The sequence below is a fragment of the Carettochelys insculpta genome, chromosome 21, assembly GCF_033958435.1.
Source record: "Carettochelys insculpta isolate YL-2023 chromosome 21, ASM3395843v1, whole genome shotgun sequence".
NCBI classification, from domain to species: domain Eukaryota; kingdom Metazoa; phylum Chordata; order Testudines; family Carettochelyidae; genus Carettochelys; species Carettochelys insculpta.
This window is the reverse complement of record NC_134157.1, coordinates 20265217-20282287: the sequence shown is the minus strand read 5'-3', so window position 1 is coordinate 20282287 and position 17071 is coordinate 20265217. Positions and strand designations below refer to the sequence as shown.

General features: G+C 44.8%; 1 protein-coding gene across 4 annotated transcripts in view; it reads left to right on the top strand.

The window, feature by feature from the left end:
• The window catches only part of KCNT1 (potassium sodium-activated channel subfamily T member 1), a 200829-nt gene that overhangs the window by 38363 nt on the left and 145395 nt on the right, over nucleotides 1-17071 (top strand). The window contains exon 1 of one of the 4 annotated variants that reach the window (XM_075015827.1): nucleotides 12192-12225. The exons of the other annotated variants lie outside the window; for them this stretch is intronic. Within the exon in view, the coding sequence (XP_074871928.1) occupies nucleotides 12221-12225 (5 nt within the window). The 5' untranslated portion in view covers nucleotides 12192-12220. Of the gene's footprint in view, nucleotides 1-12191; nucleotides 12226-17071 lie in introns of those variants that run through there. 4 annotated transcript variants of the gene reach the window in all.

Genomic DNA, 17071 nt, shown 5'->3' with positions numbered 1-17071 from the left:
TGTTTCCAGCCACTTTTCCTGGCTCTCAGTGTTCTGTGCTGTTATTTAGCTGTAATTTACCCCTATATGTCTCCTAAGAGCCCAGTAAGCAGTGGAAGTGTTGGTGATGCTGCTAGACAAGTGAACTCCTGTGGTCCAGTAAACTCTCTCATTTGGCATCAGTCAAGTCCCAAGGATGCCAGATGAGAGAGTTTCAACCTTCTAGATAGGATGACTTTGAGTCTCGTGGGGCCAGGAGGTGACCTAAGCCTTTCAGCAGTTAATTTGCATTGTTCAGTAACCAGAATCGATTGAGGGTTATGCTGAGAAATGACATGTAACAGAGTCCTATGCAACAATATTGCATCCCATAATATGGGATGCAACGCCAGTCCCCAGCTCCATGTGGGGGATTTTAAATAGCAATTTAAAAGGGGGAGGGAGGTCCAGGCCCTCTTCCAAACATTTGCAGGAAGCTGGGTTTAGAGCTCTGCTGAGTTTTGATAAGAGATCCCATGTGGGTGATTAGCCCAGTCCATGTGTGAATCTGGAACACATCCAAACCACTGAGCTTTTCCAAGCTCTGGTGGTTACACCCCTGACTGGAAGAGAATGCAAAGTACATTTGATTCTTCCTTGTGCATATGGTAGCTGGGAACAGGTGGTGTGTGGTGGCAAGGGGGTGGGCGTTTTGGCAAGCACCTGTAACCTTTGCATCTCAACCATGCCCACAGAGATAGGTAAATGTAAATCCTTTGTTTTGGGGAAACTGACGCATAGAATGATTAATTGATTTACTCAAAGCTTCCTGAAAAGATGACAGAACAGGTAATAGAACACGGGTCTCGGGGCTCCTTGTGCAGTGGTCTTGGACTGTTCTACTCCATGCTGTCTCCCCGTCAAATGCTTCATAAAGAGACATGCTTGCTGCTAGAACTCTGGGCATCCTCCAAGATGGGGCTATAGGAGAATTAGAATACCTGCAGAATGACTTGCACTAGAGTCTCTTCTGTTGAGCAATGATCTAGGTAGTATAAGAACAAAAAGCAGTCAAGTAGCACTTTAAAGACTAGCAAAATAGTTTATTCGGTGAGCTTTCGTGGGACAGACCCACTTCTTCAGACCATAGCGAGACCACTGAGAGAAGTTTCTGAATACTTCATTATGTGCTACAAAGCTCCCATTTCACCCATCCCTCTACTAAAGGTCACCATTATGTACTTAAATTATTTTATCTCTGTTATGGCATATCCATTGTGGGAAAACAATTTCCAGTCTTTGCCCAAGCCAGGTTTAACTTCTTGTGTTGCCATCTCAAAGAGTCTGCATGCAAATATTAAAATAACTGAGAAGTTCTCTGTGATGAGAGAGATTATAACTACCCTCATTGTTGACAGTGTTGTATGATTACGATATGATGAAATGAGGAGCTTTTAGTCCTGATAACCCTCTTTCAGTGCTGATCTTGAACATTTCTGCCTTTGCATGTTCCCCAAAATGCATTTAAACTCAGTATCATTGTTTTGTTTGGGTTGTTTTCACTCAACATGTGCAGCTTAGAATTGCTGAGAGGTTAACTGTCTTGGCTTATTGATCCAAGACTGACAGACAAACAAGTTTTGGCCTCAAATAGAAGATATTTCTATTTTCTTGTAAATGTGTTTTGCTGCGGGGGACAATGCCTTCGGACTGAGAGCACTGGATTCACATGTCCAAAGGCTTCCATTTACATATGTATCCAGACCAAGGTCTACTGGTCCTGAAGCCCTTTGTGTGGTGTGTCCCCATAACACAAGTCAAACAAAATCAGGAAAGAGAACAAAACTCAATATAATTTTTAAAAAGCAAAAGCTTGGCCACGAACACAGAGGAAGCACTTGTGAAGGGGGTCCAGATGGCAGGGCTGTGATACAAGGAAGGCTACTCACCAACTGGTTTAAATTTGGCTTGTGGAATCAGAGTGAAAAACAGAGCTGTGAGCCAAATGGTGTTCCCAAAAGTTATGCATGAAGCAGAATCTCAGTAAGATGCATTCTGTACATCTGTACATTGATGTATGTTTTCAAATGGATGCAAGGAAAGAAGGCATCTGGGTGGAGAGGTCTCAGGCCAGTTGTCATTTACCCATCTATTTCTTGCCATTCTCTGGTGCAAAACAGGTTTGTGCTGGCAGTCAGAAATGCCTGTGACCTTTCCCCTGCTGGGGATGGCATCTCATGTCAATGACAGCAGGTGTGAAGGAGTGTGTGGAGGTAGCACATGGGAAGGACGTCCTGCAGAAGATGCAATTGTGATGCGTGTCCTACAAGCTGCCCCAAGTCAGAGCTGCTTTTTATGCCAATGGCAATTAGCTTTGGCGAAAGGCAAAGAGCTAGGTGAACAGATGGGCAAGGCTTCCCATGACCAAACGTGGGCAGCAGATTTTTTTTCTTTTTTATTGCTGACAGCAGCAATCTGCCCTGGGGACATTCCAATGGCCTCAGGTGGTTTAATTGAGAATGGAGAATTTGATGGACCTCCCAAGTCTGTGAATCAGGGGGAGAGCCCTGCTGAGAGTCAAGGCCTGGGAATCAGGGATTTGGTGTATATCTTTTATGACCATTTTTGTTCCAAAATTCTTCTCATTGTTTAATATCATCACAGGAAAGGGCGAGAGGCATTGAGAGATTAGCTTTGTTTACCGTTGATGTTTAACGTGAGCTGCAAATTTTTTCTTTTTGTTTTGTTTTGAAAGTTGAGCCCATTGTTTGCTTTGTGGGTCTGAAAACAGACTGTAAAGGTGAAAAAATCTTCGAAAGTTGATAAAAGATACATGTCTAACAGTTGCTGGATGGATTTAACAAGCTACTTTGAAACTCACATTTTATAGAGAGAGTACATAAAGTTTTAAAGAGGCCTAATGTTTATAAATGTCCTTTGTAATTACATACGTATTGTAAGTAAGCTCCATTATAGGTCTATATATGTTGATGATGATTTATGTAGCTACAGTAATAGTACAACCTCCCCCCATCCCCAAACACCTGACTGAAGGCTTGGCGTCAGAGGAATTAAAGAGCAAAAGCACTAGAATCGTTGCAGGATTGATGCCTAGCTTGAGGTACCTGGCAAGTTACGGACATTAAACAGCTTCTTGTTTTTACACCCAGAAGCGGAAAACTGAGCCATATTGTGCTATTGATTTTAATGCTGTGTTCCTTCATTGATGTTAAAATGTGAGTTCTGCTTAAAAATCAACCACAGCTCATCATGTGGGGCTGCATTTTAAACAATACCAAAAGGTCAGCCTCAAAACATGCTAATAAAACTATTGCAAATGGCCATGTTCATGAATCACTTCTGTGGCATGTTGGGGGTTTTTTGTTGTAAGGGTTTGCTGTATCCTCTATCTTACAGGCTGTAATTACTAAAGAAATGGTGAAAGGAGAGTGGTAGATAACTAGCATCCACAAGCACTCTAGACTATGTGATCCCAGGGGAAGGGAGGTGGAAGGAACCTGGAGATACTATGCCCAAGTGGACATGTCTAACTCTCATTGCTAGAGCTGATTTAAAATTTGTAATAAAAAAGTGGTTTTCTTCAAAGAATGGTCTTGTTTCAAAATTCAAAAAAGCTTCTTTTAAGAAAAGGTTTCAAGGTGAGATTTCTGTTTCTTGTGATTATTTTCCTTCTGAAAGTTTTACAAGCAGTTTAATCAAAATCATAATTGAAAACCTGGTTCTTAGCTTATTTTAAAAATTCTCAAATATCTATTTTTTATAAAGAGCAATTTTAGTAAGAATCACCATAGAAGATTTAATTAAACAATGGAAAATGTGTGCGCTGCAAACTCTGAAAAAAGGAACTCACTTTGATATTTTGAAATTTCTCATGAAAATTTTTTTCCCATCAGCTCTGCTCTTTAACTTTAATGGGCTATTTAGGAGATTCAGACTGCCTGTGTTAGTTGAATACTTGTTACACCTGATAACAAATTTTCACCCATAAAGGCCTGATTAATCTTCATTCATATCCTGCTAAGCAGTCACTTAGTTGGCATGCTGGAAAATGTAAAGTGTCAGAAGGGTTAACGAGAAAGGCTGTGTGAGAAGGCTTAATGCTGCAGTCCATTATGATAGATATTTGCCGCTCTTGCTGTTAATTACATGAGCTGAGACAAGCTGGGATGCATCCCTGGGGGATGGGAGAGAACAGAGAGCCCCTCCTCAAGTCCATGCTAGCTCTGTAATGCATGAGTACCACCTGCTGGCTGCTCTAGGAGAGAGTAGCAAAAGTGGTTGAGAGACAAAGTAATAATATCTTTTATCGATCCAGCTTTTGTTGGTGGTGAAGATAAACATTTGAGCTTCACAGAGCTCTCCTTCCAGACCTCACTCACCTCATTTCTGTCCATAACCTGGGTCCAACAAGGCCGCAACAGCTCTGCAAAATGCTTAACTGATAGAGGAGCCAGCACATTACAGAAGGATGAGGTAGACCACTTTTGTAACCTACATCCCATGAGATCCATCTGATCAACTAAGAAGGTTAGTATGTCTATGAAGTCACCAGTCTCAAAGGGTTTCTGTCAGCCAAAGTGGTTATCATTGGTCATATGTGGGGTGATGGGCATAATACTCCTTTCTCCCCAGCCATCGCTCTGGGTACGTTTACATTACCCAGAAGATTGACCTGCTCGGGGTTGCTCTTCTAGAGTTTGATTTCAAATGTCTGGTAGAGACGTGCAAAATCGAACTATCTGGAGTTGACAGATGACCCCTGTACTCCTCATTATTGTGAAGAATAAGGGAAGTCGATGGGTGAGTTTCTCCCATCGACCTCCCTCCGTGAGGACAGCCAGGAAAGTCAATAGTAGGTGAGTTGATTCCAGCTACACAGTTGCCATAGTTAGAAATGCACATCTACAATCAACTTTCTGCCTTGTGTAGACCAAGGACAAGGGAAGCACAGATGGTATGTGAGGGGAATCTAAATCCTCACGCTCTCTGTTTCGTATCCATGGTGCTATATGTTATTTCTGCAGAACTGTAGGAGTCATACACTGAAACCTCCCGTAGGGTCATATGCGAGGCTGGAGGATTTTTCTCTTACATTACAGGAATTCCCGAGGCTCTGTAATAACAACAATGAGTTTTGTGGCACCTAAAAGACTAATATTTTCTTCCAGTTGGAAGCTGCAGAATTATTCCTCCTCTAATTCCTTTATGGGTATGTCTTCACTACCCAGAAGATCGACTCAGTCAGGGTCGATCTTCTGGGGTTTGACTTCAAGTGCCTAGGGGGACGTGAGAAATTGAACTATCTGGGGTTGACAGTTGACCCCTCTTCAATATTGTGAGGAGTAAGGAAATTAGATAGGAGAGTTTCTTCCATGGACCTCCCTCTGTGAGGGATTATATGTCGATTGTAGATAAGTCGATTCCAGTTGTGCCCCTAGCTGGAATTGCCTATCTGCAATCAACTGTAAGGTCTAGTCTAGACCTGGCCTATGTTTTTAAACCATTCCACAAGAGGGATATACTAAATGGATCATTCCAGTAAAATATAAACACGACATTTAAAACCTGGAAGTAGATCCTCAGCTTCTGTAAACTGAGCAAAGCTGCACTGGCTTCAATGGAGCTCCATCAATTTTATGCCACAGGTCTGGAACAGACATGTGCCATATTTCCCAGCCAATCCAATCGGGTTTTTGTGGGATGCTTCTGTAAACTCATCCAGGGCCAAGCTGTTCTTGGGTGTGTGGGCCAACCAGCTACAACCACTTTGCTCTACAGTAAAGTGCTTTTCTTGCACTGCATGGCAGGGTGGGATCTTTCTGGAGACAATGTTCTTGGTCCAAGATCTCGCTGCACAGCTCCTAGATGAGCAGTTTCAGAGGGATTGACTAGTTAGTCTATTTCTGCAAAAAAACAAAGAGTTCTGTATGGTACTTTACAGCCTAAAAATTTATTTGGGAGTAAGCTTTGTCAGATCTTGGCTTCCACCCCTCTCCCATCAGCTGGGGTGACTTTTTGCATATTCTGCTATGACAAGACCCTGGGCATAGTCCTTCATTTTGTTCCTGGCGCTGTCACAGATGGGAGAGCAAGTTGTTGAGGGATATTCATCTGGAGGCAATCATCATAGCTCCTTGGACTTCAACTCCACAGCTAAACATGGACTTTCCTGGAGGGATGGCAATTTGTGCTACTTGAGGATCTGCCCATCCACCTCTGTAACTCAGATTTCTCTTGCTCTTGATGACAGAGGATGCTGGCAGGAGTCAAAAGGGTGCAGCAGAAGACTGTTTGCTATTTCTTATTCATGTTTACAAAGTGCTTTGAAAATTTCAAATCAATCATTGGGATAAATCTGATGGCAATTGTCCTGCACCCTTAGGCACTGAGACCTGAAAAAAGTTTTTTTGTATTTATTTCGCTGGCTGAGGGCTGTCCACCTGGTGGCTTACATGTTCATGGCCAGGTCCTAAGCTGGTGTAAATTGGAGGAGCTCCATGGAGTTCAAGGGTCCTTCAGATCTTCCTGGGCTGTTTATATCTTTACAGTTCTTTCCTATGAAACACAGTTAGTCCTTATGAGTAATTCCTGCTTTATTTTTTTATCCTGCCCCTCACCCCTAAGAGCGACTTCCTCTCACCCCTTTGTTCACCACTGTCCTACTCTTCAGGGTCATAGCATCATTTAGACCAGAGTTAACAAAAAAGCATTTGCATAGCTGCATGCAAAGATTCACTTGTCTACCTTGATGGAATCTGCATCTCTACCTAATTAAATCTTTTTCATTTGTTAATGAGACTTCTACTTATGCTCTCCGTAATTGTGCTGAACTGGCAACGTTTGACAGCTTTGCATTATTTGTGTGATCATAGAATCCTAGGGTTGGAAGAGACCTCACAGGTCATTGAGTCTAGCCCCCTACCCAAAGCAGGGCCAGCTATAACTAACTGATGGCATAGAGAATATTATTTTGGTACTCCCCTTGCAGATGTGTATTTAGGCTTTACCCAGCGGCTCTTTGTTTTTCCCTTTGCAGTGAGATGTCTATTCTGACAGTTGCCTGGATATCATCCCTTTTATTTATTTATTTTTCCCTCCAGAAACTTTAATCTGTCAGCAGTTAAGAGAAAAGTTGGCAGATCTTTGCTGACTCATGGCAGAGCACTGAGATCCTAGTGGCTTTCCATGGAATTATTTCACACGCACTAAAAAGGTGGAAACTACTGCTTGAGTCACCATGGCTTTTAGTGGCTAATTGTCTAGTGCATAAGCTGGGTCTTCTCTGATTTTTTTCCCCCAAATGATTTTTTTAAACAAGTGCAAATCCTGTATGCTTATTTCACAGCTTGTATGTGCATGGCTGTTGCATGGCTTCAAAGGGCCCAGATGTGTTTGTAATGGATGTGATGACTGTTCTGTGTTCATAATTCATTCAATGCCCAGGGAACACATGTCTCTGTTGTATAATGACTTCTCTTTAACCTTCCTGCTAGATGGGATGCTGCTTGAGAATGTGGTACATGCTCTGAATTCAGTCGTTAGCTTCTGCAGCACCAGAGGTCCAATCCTGCTCGGAGTTACCTGTGGGAAGAGTGGCAAGACTTGATGTCACAGAGTGTGTGTTTGTGTGTGTGTGGGTGGGGGGGGTGTCACCAGGCCTGCACCCCATCCACAGTCAGCCCTGAAATTCATTCAGCAGGTAGAACAGAAGGTTTAGTTATGTTTTCCATAATTACAGTATAGTGAAAATAAATACAGCAAATACAGGATAAATTTACAGAGTACAATACTACTTCTTCTTGGTAAATAAAGTACTCTGCATACATTTTTGTTGGTTTCTTAATATCTAATCTTGTTTTTCTTTAATATTATGCATTAGCTGTACCTCCCTATTCTCCAGGATATTTGAATGTCTGGCAACCTCCCAGTCCCAGGGCTGCTTGATATGAAAGTGTTTACTGTAGTGTGTCCACACACAATAGAGCCTATTTGGGATTACAGCCCCCGCACTTCTTCTAGGGGCTCTAATTGGAAATAGTATGTCTACACAGCAGCAACATTTTGAAATAAGCCTTTAATTAATTCTCCCAGCATCCCTATGAAGTAGATAAGTGTGGTGCCTGGACTGAGGGGAAATAAGGTCTGGAAAGGCAAAGTGGCTTGGCAAAGGCCACCCATTGAGTCGGTAGGAGAGCTGCAAACAGAGCTTGGAGGTTTCTGAATTCTGACCTCGAGCCCAATTTGCTAGACTCTGCCTGGAGGGAGGTTCAGTAAGGCTAGCAAGGTCAGTCTTGTGCAGGCCTGATCCAGCCTTTTGTCTCTGTCTGTATAATTCCCCCAGCCACACCTCCACTGTTTTGTACTTTGATTCATTCCCCCTGATGCTCGGCACCTTCTGGGAAAGCTCTGGCCAGGTATGACTTTGGATGACTTACTGGGGGTGACACTCACAGCTTGGCTGACTGACCTCAGAAATGTAGGAGGAAGAACAGGCTGCTGCTGCTATGAGGTTTTTTTTTTTTTTTTCTGAGGGACTACTCATTAATTCTTTTGCCATTTCTTGTAATAACTTTTCAGTTATGGTCAGCCATTAGGGGTTGAGCTCATCTTCTCAAATAACTGTTCTGTGATATTCCTGAAGGTAATTTAAACCTTCCTCTGCTGTTGCGTCATTTAAAACTGTAAGAGAAAATCCACTGATGGGGGGTACATTAAGCCAAATGCAATGGACGACCATAGTGCTTGAGAGCAGGTTTCAGCATGAAGTGCCCCATTACAATCAGCAATAGCCAGGGACTTTCTGTTTCAAGTTGTTCTCTGTGGGTTTTGCAATTGTACTGTCAGAATAAGCTGTGGAAAAGTACACAGGGGAAGTGAACAAAGTTCCTGCTTGTATATGGCTCTGTCCTGAATGCCTTAACCCTTGCGTGGTGCTGTTCATCTCATAGTGCTGCAGAGTGGTGGGAGACCATTATTGTCATCCAGTTACAGATTCTGTTCTATTTGGCATCTCCCACCACTCATCACCACAGTAGCTGATTGCATTTCAGAAGCACATTAAGTGACATGACTAGCTTGTTCTTGTAGAAGGGGAATCACCATGGAAGGCTATAGAGCACAAATGGCTAGAGGTGATTGTTCTTCCAAGGGCACCTACATTTAGTCCATAGCATTTAAATGTGCAGTAAACAGAGCCATTGTAGGCTGCTAAATGGAAACCCAGGTCTCCAATGTGATTCATATTTTTAGCAACAGCCATTCAGGTTAATCCCTGCCACTCCTTTTTTTTGTTTTAATAGCAGCTGAATAATATGACTTCACATTCATACAAAAATTTCCACCCATAGATCTTAAAATGCTTCACAGAGGTGGATAAGAACAATTATCCCCCATGTCCACTGCTGAGGAAACAGTGGGATATTATTGGAGAGCATGATTATAATAGGTAAAAATCAATCAACACGTTGTGTGGGTGGGACTGATGTTTAGGTAGCGTATGGGAGGGAAAAGACCATGAACAATGGGCAAATCGTAATTGGCAGAGATCCCCCTGATTTGTTTACAGGGAGCTTTAGTGACCTATTGTGTGAAGGAAATTTCCTCAGCCTCTGCAGCTTGTTGAGCGAATGGAACTGCTGTAGGGATAAATACAAGAGAGGGCATAATGTTCACCCTCGGGAGCCTGGCATGCTGATCTGCAGAGTTTGGTGGGGTGTGGCAGGGAGAGGCACAGATGTGTTTTCAGCCATTAGAGAAAGAGCGTGTGTGTTCTTTAATTTAAAGCAAGATGATAGACGTGCAGCTCTTTGGGAATTCTTTGCTGGCTTGCAATGTGACTCAAATGCCTGAGCGCATTGTCTGTGCCTCCCTTTCTGCCTTTGCACACTGTACAATGTATTAAGAACCAGAACTCACCCCTGATGTAATTGATTTGCTCTATTTCCTTGATCCACAGGCTGACAACCACCTGCTGCCAATCACCCGGATACCTGTAGTTTACTGCCCCCACCTGGTATAATCACCTTAATCTCTTCTTGCTTTCGCTTTTGTGGTCTATTTGGGCTGTTTGCACTACTGGCCCAGTACTTCAGGAGTGCCTGGCTCTTTATCTTTGTACAAAACCCAGCATGGAAGGGCCTCAGTCCTCCCTGGAATTCTTGGTGCTAGTCTTGTACAGATTTTGCATTCAGGTAAGCTCCCAAGATAGTGGGTTCAGCTCAAGATTACCCGTCAGGGTACAGAAAGGCCACTGAAGTCAATGAGAGTTTTCCTGTAGGCTTCAGTCGTGTTTAGACTGGGCCCTCGTAGAACAAGGGCACCTATCACCGTGAAAGGCCATGGCAGTGCCCTAGTTGAATACAAGCTATAAAGCACAGCCAACATTTACATGCAGTTCACATGCTGTGCTTTGAACAGCAAACTTCAGCAATGGCCCAGCCCTGCCTGGAGCTGGCAGGTGACTGGATCAAAGCCGTAGCCAATGATGGTAGTTTATTTTTCATTTAGCATCAAGTAATAAGCTATGTCATATATGACCATTGTGTGCTAAATAGAGCTTAATGGTAGGATTGCAGAAGTGGAAGAATGATCATGTCTTTGGAGGGCTGACTATGTATTGGGATCTAAATAAGGATTTGTGAAATGCAAGGCCTATAGCAGGGATCAGCAACCCATGGCACAGGTGCCAAGATTGGCATATGTGCCAATTTTCATTGGCATGCAAAATGAGAGCTCAGCCCCGCCCTTCTTCCCATTTGCAGCTGGGAGCTCGCTCAAAGCCAGGCTGCCTATGGATTAACTAAAGACCAAGTAATGCTACCAACCACCACCCAAATGGTAAAGCTCTGCATCTTCATTCATTCATTAATGAAGCAGTTATAAGTAGGACTATTAGTGACTTTAAAAGTATCACCAGCATTTGGACCTAGAGGTCAAAAGGTCAAATTTCGGCCTTCCATCTCAGAAAGGCTGCTGATCCCAGCCTACAGGCTGAGGCCTGTAATGTTTGAATTTGACCATACTAGCCCATCGGCTTGAGACATGGTTGACCCAAGTAAGTGACCAAGGAGCATCCCAGTGCCGCAAGATTAGAGTTTCTGTAAAATAGGTGATGTATGAGTGGTCACTGTCCTTGGCCTTTATGTGTTCCTAAGGACTCTCAAATCTGAAGCAAGCAGAGGAGCCAGCTTTCATTCTCTGCTCAAATCATAGCTAGCAGAGCCGAAGCCATGCGGTGTCAGACTGCATTACTAGATTGCCTTTAAATAAAATACAAAGGTACAAAACTTTGCCATTTGCCTTCCTTTCCCTGGGGTTTTTTTTCTGACACTCTCCGTGAAATCCACAGCAATAGCAGGATTCTGTTAGCTATTCTTTCTGGGCATTTTAGGTCTTCCTCTCATGCCTTCTGCTCATTTGCAGAACTTGTTGTGGTATATCAGAATCCAACACCCAATGTTTGTTGGCTAGCAGTGTGGGGGGATTTGCATGATGCCCATAAGCTGGAAGGTGCATGTGAAAATTCCCTGTCCTGGGGGTGTCAGGCTGAGGGACTTGCTGTCATGGGCACATTTTTTAACCTGGGGATGTGGTGATTGGTGCCTGTGGGGGAAGAGGATGTGGGGAGGGCTACCCAAAGGGGCAGGGAGGGGTCGTGTGGAAGCACCCCATTTGGCAATTACAATTTGGTCAGGGCAGAGAGGCGGTGCGCCTCTAGAGTGCTACCGTGAGCCACCTATGACACGGAGCAGCTGCTGAGCTAGTCTGCTCTGGTAACACCTGCGAGTGACACGCCAGAACTGGGATGATGGCAGAGCTATGTGACTCTCTGGTTTTGCCTTCTCTACTTCTGCATGGCTTGTTCCCAGCTGGCTCAATGTGGTCATTGCTGCAAAACGTGGGGCATGACATCGCTCCAAGGTTCACGTGCTATGTTTTAGCGCTTGACGCAGTGGTGCTGAAGGGGAAACCAAGTATTTGGGTGGAGGTTGTTGCTGTTTCAAGCCAAGTGGTGCAGCAGCATCCTGAGTGGCAGCAGGATTCCAGGCTTTACAGCTTATATGAAGACGATTCCCCCTAGACTGCGCCTTGTTCTGCAAATCACCCTGCTGGAGCAAGAGGAGAGAAGCAATTGTTAAGCTATCCACGTGCACACCTGCTAAGGGATTCCTGCTGAGCAGCTGGCAGTTGGAGTCTCTCCACTGCAAGAGGGATGGAATCCTCACAGAGATGCTGATACCGAATGTGGTAAATATTTTTACTCCTGCATATTCATTTCCCTTAGAATTTGATTTGCATCTTGGATACTAATTAAATTATTAGCTGCAGCCGTTGGCTCTCATGACCAAATTTCTTCAGGCTTAAATACCAGCTACAGTTTTTCCCACAGCACGGCTCTGGAGAAATTGGCCCAGTTAGCTTAGACAAGGTGCTCCATCCCATTGGGGTTTCTGCTTGTTGGGTCTTGCAGAAATAAATGGTGATGGGGAGACTGTGATCTGGTTTGTGGAGTAATTGTTGTTGGGCAGGGCAATGAATTTATAGAGCTGTGATCCTGGTGTCAGGCACATGTCGTGTGTGAGTAATGAATGAGGAGAGGGGGAAGAAATACAGGATTTATAAGAAAAAGTAACTGAAGAGGGTATGTTTTGTTCTCTGGGGGAGCTTTTTCTTTAATAAAGGCTTCCAAACTTTTGTCCCAACAATAGCTCTGCATGCATCCAATGTATGCAGGGAGGTTTACAACCTGCAACTTTGAGATGTTGCTTTATTTTAAATTCCTTTTGCACTGATTTATAGCAATCATTTCTCACAGTGCCAGTTTGTTGCAGGCTAATATGTTCTGCAGAATCTTGTGAAGTTAAATTCCTCTGCCAAGAAATATTACAGAATCACAGAATCACAGGGCTGGAAGGGACCTCAGGAGGTCATCTAGTCCAGCCCCCTGCTTCAAGCAGGATCAACCCCCACTAAGTCATCCCAGCCAGGACCTTGTCCAGCTGGGACTTAAAAACTTAATTACCTGCTTCTAAGCTATAAAGTCTCTCTTAACTCATGTTCCCCAGCTGGTGTCAGCTGAGTAGTGACACAACATCCGGTAACATCAGAGGTAAGGGGAATTCTCTGTTTCTCTGTCTCACTGTGCACAGATCCTGAATTGTGGTGCAAATTATGTTCATTTGTAGTTCCCTGATGCTGATGCTGTGTAACATTGATCGTGCTGAGAATTATGATACAGTTTGAGTTGACTAGTTAAAAATGTTCCTGGCACTGTAACAGGAGGTAATATGCTGCAGTAATACAGAGTATTATTGTTGTTTGTTATTATTTTGTGGTACGTTGTTGTAGCCAGGTTGAACTAGCACTGGCTATTATGGGTCTACAGACAGATGTCAGAGAGAGAGGTGGAGATTTTAATCTGGCCAAAAGATGACAGTTCTGGAGAAGAGAGACAGCTCTGTGATTATTATGAACCTCACACTGTCTTTTGCAATTGGTGGAACACTGTATGGAGCTGCCTGTAGAAGGAGAACATATTTCTATTTTAAGTATCAGAGAATTTCCCACTGATCTTTCCTGCTAGTAGAAGAGAGAACACCCCAAGTTCTGTACTTTGAAACACAGAACTCCCCCAACTCCCACACGTCAGCACACCTGAATGAAGGATCTCAAAATGAGAACACTGACTCACTTCTGTCTGTGGCTGAGCTTCATGTTAATAGATACTGACAGTAACTTCAGTTCTGCTTTAGATTGTCTCTCCAAAGACAAATCACAATGTCCTTAAAGACCCAGCTTGCCATAATTTTGTGTCTTGTGTACTTTAAAGTGGATGTTCCCAGTAGCTCGGTCAAATCCACCCAAGTGGCCCACAGTTGGGGCCCAGAGTGAAGAAAGAGAACAATCTTCTAGTGCAGTGATGTCCAATAGGAATTGAAGGATCACCACTGTTGCCCCCCCTCACCAAAATTAATACCCTCCCTCTCCCCCAAAGCCAGGTACCCCCCGACACCCCTGCACAACCTGCTGGCGACTCTCCAGAGCCACCACCCCTGGAGCCACTGAGCTAGAGCCAGGGCCTGGGCCAGGGCCAGGGCCTGAGCTGGGGCCGTGGCTGCAGGAGCTGCGCTGGGGCAAGAGCCACAGGATGAGCCGCGACCGCTGCTGCCATGCCAAGGCCAGTCTGCCTTGCTCCCTCCACCCTCCCAGAGCTGCATGCGGAGCAGCAGCACAGAGCTCTGTGGCATTTCAAAGGGGCCCGAAGCTCCGGCTGCCACTGCTGCTACTTAGCAGTAGCAGTGGTGACTGGAGCTCCAGGCCCTTTTTAAATGCAGGGCCTGGGGGAAACTGTCCCCTTTGCCCCCTCCATCCCCGTTTCTGTGCCTTCCCCGAGACCAGTGTCCCCTGTTCTCTTCCCTCTATGCCAGGGGCTATGTGCAGACCCTCATCTCCCTCTTCTTCTTTCTCTGGGAGGTAAGTAATTAATTGACCCACCTGCTAACCTCATTTGGGAGGATAAAGAGGGATGTTGTTATCCTGGAAGGCGTTAGCGGTGCCATTTGTCGGTTGGGTTTGATATGCAAATGCAAAGGTGCGTGAAGCAGTGGCTGCGCTAGTCAGAAGGCAGTGGCTCCATGCACTTCCTGAAATTCTGCAAGTGGTCTTATTTCTGGGCAGACTCTGTGGGTCCTCATCCCATCTGAAGGTATCGCTTATTGAAACTACATTCTCCAGAGTGCGGAAAATATAAGGGCTCCAGTTTATATATTGCAGTAATAGAGTTCTGCAGTAGTTATGCATTTCCATAAATCACGCTTTATCAGGTCAACCTTTTACAATGTACTGCTGCTGAAATGCATATTTCTGAGTGCGTTATGCATCATTTTTTTCCTGTCAGTCACTTGGCACTTTATTTGTTGTAACGAGGAGGGAGAATGTCATTAAACTGAAGAATAATGCTTCTCTATCTATTTTATCATACAGATGATAACCAGCTAGAGTTCAGGGGCTTAAAGTGATGCTAGAGCACGTGTGGTACATTAAGTAATCACTTGCCTGAGTGCTGAAAGCCAGAGAATGATTGCATTGCTACTGTCATAAGCTTTGATTTATGCCAGTGGGATCTCGGAAAGAACAAGTACTTACTGAAGATTTCCATTGCCTGAATGTCATTTTTCCAAGTAGCTCGGCCTAAAATTTGGTTTCTTCATGTTCTGATGTTTCTTACGGCTAGAGAAACTTCTTCCCACTCTGTTAGAAACTTCCATTTTGGGGAGTGGTCTGACTGAATTCCAGAGGTGTGTAGACATAATGACAGCACTAGAGTTTTGTAAACTCATGAGCTTACCCCACCCCACCCTTCCTGTCCCACCTTCCACTCTGATTTTTGAGGACAGATCTTTGGCTGGTATACATCATGGCATAACTGCATTCCACAGAATGCTATTGGTTTCTGCTGGCTCTCAGTCCAGTCACTTGGTTTGGAATACATCCAAAACCTTCAGTTGAAACCTGGGGGAAGCAGCAGGTTTTATGTGGCTCATAGGTAAGCTCGTGTGAAAGCAAGTTTCACTTGGCTTGGATGCTACCCTGTGCGCCAGCTAAATATTTGCATGACCCGGGACCTGGCATGCACTTAAGATTTATTGGCATCCAAACCACAAGCCCAGATCCAGGTGCCCAAACTCTGGAGTATAGATCTGCCTCTACTTTTGCTAATCCTGATCTGAGTCCAGACTTTGCAAAGCTCACCTGAGTTTATTACATAGCTTCATCTTTCATGCTGAAAATGATGAGAATCCTACTGGGATTTTGAAAATGGGATTTAAGTGGCTAATATCACATTTCTCCCCTTCTCCAATGGCAGGGCTCCATGTGCTACTCATTCCCACCTTCCCCCTTGCCCAGAACAAGAGCCCTGATCTCCCCGCGACAGTTCTGTGTGCCCACTGTGCCCCTCTGCACAATCCCAGAGTTCCCCATTCTCCCCTGTGCTAAGGGTTCTGTGCACACCCCATTCCTACACCTCCCTGCAGACCAGCGTCCCTTGTTCTCTCCCCACCCCTGTGCCCAGGAGAACATAAGAGCACGTGTTCTTATGTTCTAAGGTGATTAGACGTGCCATTCAAATGTTGTTGTGATGCAAACACAGAAATGCTGTGTGAAGGTTTCTGCAAGTCTAGCCTGCAAGACTGCCCTTTCAGTAAGAGGGCCTGGAACCATGTATCACAGGTCAGGTGTGAGTAAGGTGACCCAGGACACTCCTTTATTTAAGCTGTCTCACAGGTGTCCTAACTTTTTTAGGAAAATGGGCTCATTGTCCCATATTTTGTGGGGCTCCTGTTCCCTCGTATCCAGTATCTTGTGGCAGCGCCCCGCTGTCAGGGAGCTCCTCTGCTGGGCAGCTGCCCTGTTCCCTGGCACCCCAACATGGCAGCCCCTGCTGCTGGCAAGCTCTGCCATGGGGCAGCTGCCTAGTTCCCTGGCATGGCAGCCCCTGCTGCCAGGGACCCCGACTCAGGGAGCTGCCACATTCCCTTCCCTCACCCCACCAGGAGTCTGAGGAGCCCCTGTTCTCTGCATACACACACACCCCATGCCAGGATGTTGCAGAGATACACATATATGTCTCATAGAGCTGGAAGGGACCTCAGGAGGTCATCAAGTCCCGTCCCCTGCCCTCTTGGCAGGAACAAGCACCAATCCCCATCCCCCCCCTTTTTTTTTTGTTCCAAATCCCTAAATGGTCCCCTCAAGGATTGAATGCACAACCCTGGATTTTGCAGGCCATTGTGCAAACCACTGAGCTATTCCTCCCCACTTTTTTTTTTTTTTGAGAAAAAGAAGTCTATTTGTCCCAGACACCTAAATTGCCTCCTCAAGTATTGAGCTCACAACCCTGGGTTTAACAGGGCAATGCTCAAACCACTGAGCTAGTCAAACCTGCATCCACAGCCTTCATCCTCCATTCCCCCTCATCAGAGGTTATAGAGCCCCCATCCCTGGTGCCTCACCCCATCACCAAGGACCCCTGACATGGGACAGCAGTCCACCAACCCTGAAGGCCAGTGTCCTTAAATTGCCATAGGGCAAT